Source organism: Myotis daubentonii, chromosome 12 (genome assembly GCF_963259705.1).
Source record: "Myotis daubentonii chromosome 12, mMyoDau2.1, whole genome shotgun sequence".
NCBI classification, from domain to species: Eukaryota; Metazoa; Chordata; class Mammalia; order Chiroptera; family Vespertilionidae; genus Myotis; species Myotis daubentonii.
In genome coordinates, this window is record NC_081851.1 from 7486354 (window position 1) to 7495019 (window position 8666).

General features: G+C 49.8%; 1 protein-coding gene across 49 annotated transcripts in view; it reads right to left on the reverse strand.

The window, feature by feature from the left end:
- Nucleotides 1-8462, reverse strand: part of MAP4K4 (mitogen-activated protein kinase kinase kinase kinase 4) — a 198409-nt gene extending 189947 nt beyond the window's left edge. For 25 of the 49 annotated variants that reach the window (XM_059658876.1, XM_059658888.1, XM_059658877.1 and 22 more), the window contains exons 1-2: nucleotides 8191-8462; nucleotides 7878-7943 (exon numbers count right to left, since the gene is read on the reverse strand). In XM_059658876.1, the coding sequence (XP_059514859.1) occupies nucleotides 7878-7943; nucleotides 8191-8247 (123 nt within the window). In that variant the 5' untranslated portion in view covers nucleotides 8248-8462. The remainder of the gene's footprint in view (nucleotides 1-7877; nucleotides 7944-8190) is intronic. The other 24 variants (XM_059658916.1, XM_059658905.1, XM_059658904.1 and 21 more) reach the window with 1 other exon arrangement.
- Nucleotides 8463-8666: the final 204 nt, after the last annotated feature.

Consider the following 8666-nt stretch of genomic DNA (forward strand, 5'->3'; position numbering starts at 1 on the left):
TACAGATATTTCAGAGTGGGATTCCGAGTCTGTGATCATGTGCTGATCCCACCTGTCCTTCCGACACTGAAGCACCATCAGCAACACCCTCCCGCACCTGCACACTGCGCCTCGGACCCAGTTCTAGCGCTGGACTTCGAAGACGCGCAGTCGTGAACCTCCAGGCATTTAAGGAAAATCTTCAGCATTAAAGACAATGACCAAAATAGACAGAAAAAAAATGAAATCTGGGCGAAACAGGGAAAAATGCAGGAGCACAAGAAAACCAAACAAACAAACAAAATCTATACTCAATTTCCTCAGAAAGATAAGGACATATCCACGAAAGAACGGTACAGCTAAACAAAAAAGTGAGCATTGCTCTAATTTAAAAAATTCAGTAAAAAAACTGAAATGTAAAGTCAGAGACATCTCATAATAGCAAAGCAAAAAGACCAAAAGACATATTTAATAGTAGAAGAAAAGATAGGGAAAATCAAAGAGGTGACTAACACGACTTCCAAAAAGAGAAAGCAAAGAAGTTGGGAGGGAAAGACAAAGAAATTTCTCAGAAAAAAAGGACATCTCCAGATCTTTAAAAAATTAACCAAATACTTAGAACAGTAGATGACAACAAGACACACTCATAAAATCTAATACCAAGAATAAAGATAATACCCTAGAAGCTTCCCAGAAGTTTAAAAGGAGTCATGCGAAAACAACAGAGCAATGTTGTATTCAAGGTTCCAAGAAAAAAAGATATTCAACCAAGAATACTGTCGACCACACAGCTGACATGCAAATTCCATATAAAGAAATAGAAGAACATTCGGCCACCCAAGGACCTTTACAGCCACGCAGCTTTCTTACAAAGCTACTGGAGGAGGCGCTTCAGGAGGATGGGGCAGCAAACCAAACAAAGAAGACTGGCATCCAGGACAGAGATGTCCCGGCAGCAGCTAGGGACCAGGTCTAGGAGGCAACCACACCTGGCCAGCTGCGAGATACCTCTAGGGAAGAAATAAGTGGAGTCAACAGGTTATCTGAAACACGTAATCATCTGACTTACTTATGCATTTGGAAAAATTGGCATTTGTGTATCTTTTAGGGCAATGCAATGACAGGTACACAGAAAACTGGGCTAATGAAAAGTAAGGCAACATGAGGGGGAAAGAGTGCTTAAAAAAGGAAATGCAATCCTATTAGACTGCTTGGCTCAGAGATAAGTGGTATTTACATAGTCATGATAACATAAGCAATTATCATATTAACCCAAAATTATGATATACTTATTCATTTAAGGGAGATAAATATAAGAGCTAAATCTTCAACTACCATAGAACTACACTAGCAGTTCAACAACTGAACTGTCAAAAGTCAGTAAGTATATAAAACTGGTGAAGAAATAGCCAAATAAGCACGTAATTTAGCAATATGGCAGTAAATTTCAGATGCAGCACCTAAAAGCATTGAAAATAGATTCCTCTTGGGAATAGAATAACTACTCTGAGTTCTAATTTGAGAATTTTAGCATCACTAAGTTGTAACCATGTGCTTTAATGACTCTGATTAAGTTTTTTAAGGCCCTACTTATCATATCATGAAAATAAAGTTTTTAACTCATAACGTAAAAGTGACTTTTTCTTTTCATTATTTAAATTTGATAGAATAATTTGTCCAATATTTGGCCATACTTGAGGTAGTTACCGAGCCCCAGGATCAAAGGCAAATTAGGCATAAAGCTGTCAGCAGCATGTGCCTGGCTCCCTACTTCTCCAGGTGGGAGAACACCTGGGCGTGGACCGGGGCCCCCAATTCTCCAGCTGGTTAAGGCAGCCAACCCCCCAAGCGCCCTGGCACAACCTACTGCCAGGTCCTTCCAAGCGGTCTGGGACTGGGGAACACAAAGTCGTCTCAGAAACTGGGTAAAAACTTTTATAGCTATTTGACAGGGTATCCTGTATGTCTACTTCTTCCTTTCACTTTTCTAGTTCTTTGTATTAGAGCCCTGCTGAGGCTGACAGGCCCGCTGAGACTGAGTGCTGCACCAGCCTGTGCTGTGGGAATACAGTGTCTGTATGGGGCTTGGGGAAGCAGACATTCCGGGAGGCAGAGTGGATGTCCCATATTTGGCATTTTCCATCCAGTTCATCCTCCTGGTCCCAAATTAAATAGTAAATATATCTTAATATTTTAACACTGGTAATGCCAACTGGTATTATAAGAAACCTACTTGAATTCACAAAAAATCTGTAGTAAATATTGAAAGCAATTACTTGCAAGTACTTTATAGGATGACCTGTGATCATCTATGTATCTACTTGTGAAAGAAACAAAGTTTTTAAAAGGTAAGGTACTGCCCTGGCCAATGTGGCTCAGTTGGTTGGAGCATCGTCCCGTGCACTGAATGGTCACAGGTTCAATTCTCGGTCAGGGCACATACCCAAGTTGCTGGTTCGATCCCCAGTCGTGCAGGCAGCAACTGAACAATGTGTCTCTTTACTTACAAACGTCTCTTTCCCTTTCCTTTGCTCTCTCTCTAAAAAAAAAAAGAGAGAGAGGGAGAGAGGGAGAGAAAACAATCCTTGGGTGAGGATTAAAATATATATAATATAAAAAGTAAGATAGTAACCTAAAATTGTTTCAACCATTAAAATTGTCACAAATCCTAACTAGTGTGATTTTGAGAATTCCCTGTGAAGTCCTTGACTCTAACAGTCAACTGCCAGGCAGTCTGCGTTCTGCATGCTTCACCTCCATGTCCATGACAGACCTGCACATTAAAAGGGAGTGGGCCTTCCAGGGCCTGTCCCCGGTCAGCACAGCCTCGGGCCCACAGCTGTCAGGCCCAGACCACCCAGGGCTGAAAGCAGTGCACCTGTGCAACTATCTCAATCTTCTACTCTTTGCAAATTTCTTTTAAATGACTGAGATACAAAAAAATGAAAGCACTGATACTAATGATAAGAAGCACAGGCATCACAAACTTAATACAACTGAGAGATGGAAACCATCTAATGTTCTAAGACCAAGCAATTCCTTGGCTCAAAAAGCTGTTCACAACCAGTGACCAAGTATTTACTAACTAGAGGCCCAGTGCACGAAAATTCATGCACTGGGGGGCGGGATGGGGGGGTCCCCTCAGCCTGGCCTGAACTCTCTCACAATCTGAGACCCCTCAGGTATGGTCCCTAAAGGCAAAATACGAGTCCGCAGCTATGCAAACACATGTTTATCACAAAGTTTCAAGCAACAAGAATTAAAAACCCATCAGCAGCAGGGCTTTACCTGGTGTTAGATGTTCCTTATTTAGTTTAGTTCCTAAACAATTTTTGGAAGTTTGGGGTTGGTATTTCTTAAGAGGTGCACACCAACATGTGTCCAGCAGGGCTGGCTTCCTCCCACCTGACCCAAGTCCGGAATCCTCCCTACATTAAGGAACTCCGTCCAAACAAGTCTGTACAGGTCACCCAGCAGCAGGCCAATGTGCCTCCTAAGGAAACAACTACTTCTACAAAATTGGCTTTGCCCCCTGGGGAGAACATCTGGTTAAGAACAAAAGATGCGACACTCAGAAGATAACATTTAGAGAACTCCTCACAATAGTCCAAGTGCTTGCTTCAAAATGTCAATTTATATGGCACTTTTTTGGTGCACAATGGAAAGTGGTTTTGGCACTTTCACAAGTCCCAAGGCTCCTAATCCAGTGGGCAAGCAGTGCACCCATTTAAAGGGCCACACCGAAGCCTGTGGAGAATGAGCGAATTCACCACGTCCAATGGAGCCCAGTCCACCCCCTCCTCCTCTTGCTCTCGCTCTCTACCACCACTACTACCACCGCATCCCCTGCTCTCTCCTGGGCTGCTGTCCTAGGCAAGCCATCTTTCCTGTTCCTTTCCAAAACATCATCTGATCACATCTCCTGCTGCCAGGGACCTCAAGCCCAACACACTTCCAATGGCTCCTCAATGCTCCAAGAATCGTGCACAAACAACCTCTCCCCGAGACGCCCACTGCTCCCTGACCCTCCTGCACTCCAAAGGTCACCAGCAGCCTTCCTGCCACATGCCCCTCCCCATCTTCCTTCAGCAAATGGGGGTGACAGCAGGAGCGCAGTGCGAACAGTGGCAAAGTCAGTGTTGGTGCTGCTGGCCATCCTCCTCTACCGCCCCCGCCACGGTCAGACAGGCCCAAGGGGCTCGGTCCTTCCTGGGAGTAGCTCTGACTGCAGACACGTCACCCACTGAGCTCCACCCGCCCTCTCACTCCCTCCAGTACCTCTCCAGAGACAGGGTCTTCCTTCTCCGGGTCAAGACAATTTAAAATACCAGCCACTGTATCCTCACGTCATATACAATAGTAGCAGTCACCCCAAGAAAAAAACAACAGTCAAAATATTTAAAATAATAAAATCCAATGTAACATAAAAGGGATTTTGATTTATTTCTGGTTTTTATTTTTCAAGCTAGTACTTTCTCCCTTAGATGAAAATATTTAAAATTCACTATATTTACTCAACATGCACAAGATCATCCTATAGATACTTCTGTTACACATATGTGGTATTATGAATAAAACACTGCAAAGAGAAATTCACAAATTTTTTAAGTTTTAATTTATATGTGTGCCCTTCTCTGTGAGCCCTCAGAAACCTAAGGCAAAAATAAATTTCTCTCAGCAAAATGTATCCTGTGTTTCAAATCCTTTTTTAAAACACAGGTATACACTGCTCAAGTATACCCAGACTACGTATTATTTTTTTTAGAGACAGAGAAAATTATAAACTACTAGGGGCCCAGTGCACAAATTCATGCACCTTGAAAGGAACTGTGGGCCACGAAGCTGTGGTAGGCACAGGGGCGGGCGGGCCTCAGCCCATCCTCTGCGCCCCCGCCCGGCCCCTCCTGCGGTGTCCCGGTCCCGTCTGCCAGTAGCCCTGCTCCCACGTGCTGACAGCACCGGCTCCACTCACACACACTGATGGCATGCAATGGGGTCGGCGCCGGCAGCAGGTGCGAGGGCCAGGCAGGACCGCGGCGCGTGGGAGCAAAGAATTTTCAGTCACCACCAGAGGCCCGCCCCAATGACAGTGACCGGCACCCGCCTTGGTCTGGGGCCCTGCTAACCAGCTCCATCATCCTGCTGCAGCTGACGCCCAGACGCCCACCATGTTCAGTGCTCTGCCACCTATTGCCGACGCCATGTTCCGTGCACACCCCTTAGTACTCAGCGCACATCATAGCGACTGGTTGTTTGGTTGTTCCACCATTCGGTCTATTTGCGTATTAGGGTTTTATAGATATACCTATGCCAAAAAAGCCATTTTCACAGAACATATCAAAACTCAAAAAACTCTCTCACATATAATCTCAAAATAAACAACCACTGTCGCTATAACATAAAAAGTTCACAGAGGAGTGAAAAACAGAAAAACTTAACAATGAAATAAATTAGGACAATGGGTTGTTCAGCTGACAGGTGTTTTACCTGAAACTGCTTTAAGAAAAAAAAAATTCTTTATAAATAATTAGTCACAAATATTTCCCAAACTCTGATGCTATTCACATTGCAGGATGTTTAGCAGCAATGAACAAATGCTAAAGTGTTAATAACCAAATCCCAAAACCACCATATACAAATCATGCCAACAAATACCCTAAACAACTCCAATGCATAATAGTTCTAGAAACTACACATTTGAAGGGAGAAGAAAACGGAGATGTTACTGTTTCTGCTATCTCCACCACTAAGACTTAAACTTCCCAGTCCATAACTATTAAAGAACTTCTGTGATAGTAGAAAACACACGTGACACAATCAGGAAAATGTGTGAGAAGGCATTGTGATTATCTACAAAACCAAAAAGGTACATACTCAAGTGTTTATGGGTGAAATGGTTAAGATAAGGGGGGGAGGAAGACCACAGATACCAGATTAGTCATGTGCTGGTAACTGTTAAACTGAGTGAGTAATCTATTCTCTCTCCCTGTCTATGTTGAAATTTTCCAAAATAATAAAATAGAACTGCTGGTTAGCAAAATCTCAGGCACTATTTTGTTCATGATTGTATGCCTCTTTTGCAGATTTTTTAATTCCTTAGGTTTGCATAATTTGAGATTTTTCTCAAAGGTACAAACTCTGTAGTCAAAGAGCTGTGCTGCTGCCAGAATCCCCAACACTTCCCAAATGCAGTGCTCAGGGGCTGGAAGCAGAGAGGAAATGAGGAGCGGTAACAATCAGGAACCTGCCGCCGTGGCCACAAAGATCTCCCACCTCTTAGAGCCATTAACACACTTTCAGGTTCCAGTCTTTCCTTTTCCTTATGGTTTAAACCAGACTGCTGGCTTCTGGTTTACTCACCACCCTGCACATCCAAGCGGGCCCAGGAAGATACAGACAACCCACCCGTGTGACCAGGTCAGAGACAAGCGCTGGCTCGCTCACGTGTTAGAGTACACTCACCACTGAGATTTGGCCGGAAAAACCGGGTTAGAAAAAACCCACTCCTTCCTGAACAAGCACTGGGGCTGGGGAGTGCTACAGCCGTTACCAGGCCACTCCGTGAACCGCAACACAATCTTCTCCAAAATGTCCCAAAGGCGTCCAGTTCAGTCCAGCCCAGGAGGCTGACTTAACAGGGCTCCCTTTCAAATTCAAAAATCTGGCCTGGGCCCCAAGAGCTAAACAACAAAACGGAGGCTGCTCCACTTGCATCACTAAGAACAGCTCAAGGCCAGACCCCAGGCCCATCCACAGCCCAGGCCCGGGAAGCGGGCTGGGGGGAGGTTCCAGGGGCACAGGAACGCTCTCCCTCCGAAAGCCGCAGACAGACAATAGGCTCCACACTTCATGTGGCCGCAGAAAATGCCCAAGTCAGCTGCCAACCCCTCCTCCATTCCCAATGAGACAATGACAGTTCTTCATGGAGAACCACAAAGCCCTGTTTCAAGAGGTATTTCTTCTCTCAACCGTGCACCCTCTCTGCCAGGAAGCATGCCCCGTGCATATAACTTCCAGAAAACGTTCAGGAGAAGAAACGATCCCGACGCGGAGCACCTAGCGCGGTGCGCGGCGTGCTCCAGGCCTGCGCCTCCGCGCCGCACCACCTGCACTACCACCTGCACCCCCTCCGCTCGGCCGGCGGGCCTCCCGCACTCCCCTCCCGCACTCCCCTCCCGCACTCGCCCGAACGGGAGGACGCGCCAGGAGGGCGGAGGCCGCCAGGGGTCAGCTTCAGGGCCGCGGGCTCCCGGGTGCGTTGCACGCGCGGTGGGCGGTGGGTGTTGGAAAGGAAAGGCCCGGTGGGTGTGAGAGCTGGGCATCCTCTTTCCTCCTCGCCCTCCCTCATTTCTGTGTCAATTACACACCTGTCAAACAGGTTATTCCTGGAACTAGACTTTATAATCCGCGCACGGCAATCCTTCCGGCTCCTGCGGCCCAAACACACGCCCCTCCCTCCTGCCCCCAAAGGTGTTTCCGTCAATAGAAGGAGGTCTGATCGTTACAGAGTGCCACCACTCTGCACCTCGGGCCCCTGGCAAGCACTCACAGGAGGGAACATGAGGACAATTTTCAAGAGGGCCAGGCAGTGGTTTAGGATAATCACAGACAAGGCCTTCTATTCTGAATTTTAATTCGCACACGCTCAGAGGGCCAGATTTGGGAAAAACAACAAAATGAGGGCTGTCTTAGGAAAAATGTCTTCCCACTCCAGGGCAGAGCGTGCCGGCGAGCGCCGCTGCTTTCCTTATCGCACCGCCAGGAAATGAGGTCTTCGGAGGCCGGTGGGAGCCCGCCGTCTGCGCGGGCGGCCTGCAGGCAGCCCTCCACCGGCCGGCGGCCCCTCGGTCCCCGAGAAGTTTCCACGCGCGGGGAACAAAGAGGGCGCCCACACTGACCTTATAGACTTGCCCGTAGGTGCCATTTCCAACCACTTCCACCAGCTCGAAGATCCCCGCCGGGTCCTAGGCGAGAAGGGAGGGTTACCATCGCGAGCGGCGAACAATGAACCAACAGAGCGGGGCCGCCGCATAGACCGGGCGGCCTCGAGGAGCTGGGCACCGCCCGGCGCGCTCGCCGGAGCCGGGGGCCGGGGGCCGGGGCGCGACCCGCCGACGCCCCCGCCCGGCGCCCGGCCCGCGCCCGCCCCGCACCCCCGCAGGCAGACAAAGGGGCCCCGCGCCCGCGGCTCTCCCGGGCGCGGCCACTCACCCGCAGGGCGGAGAGGTCGATGTCCACCAGACTTTTCGCCGGGGAGTCGTTCGCCATTTTCCCGTTCGCCCGGAGCGGGCGTCGGGAGAGGGTCGGCGGTGTCCGCCTGCGAGGCCGGGGCGGGGGGCAGGGGGCGTGCGCGGGCGGCGCTCACACCATGGCGCTCGGGCCCCGCGCGGCGCCTGCAGACGGGCCGAGCTGGGCCGCGACGCCGGGAGAGCCGAGGGAGCGCGAGGCCGCGAGACAAAGCTGCCCGGGCGCGGGGCGGGGCGGGGCGGGGCGGGGCGGGGCTGGAGGGGCGGGGCGGGGGCGGGGCAGAGAGGGGCCGAGGCGGGGCGCGCGGGCGGGCGGCGAAGGGGGCGGAGCGGACGGGGAGGGGCTGGAGGGGCGGGCGGCGAGGGGGCGGGACGCGGCTTGGGGGCGGGGCTTCCGTGGCGGGCGGCGGGGGGGCGGAGCGGACGGGGCGGGGCCGCAGC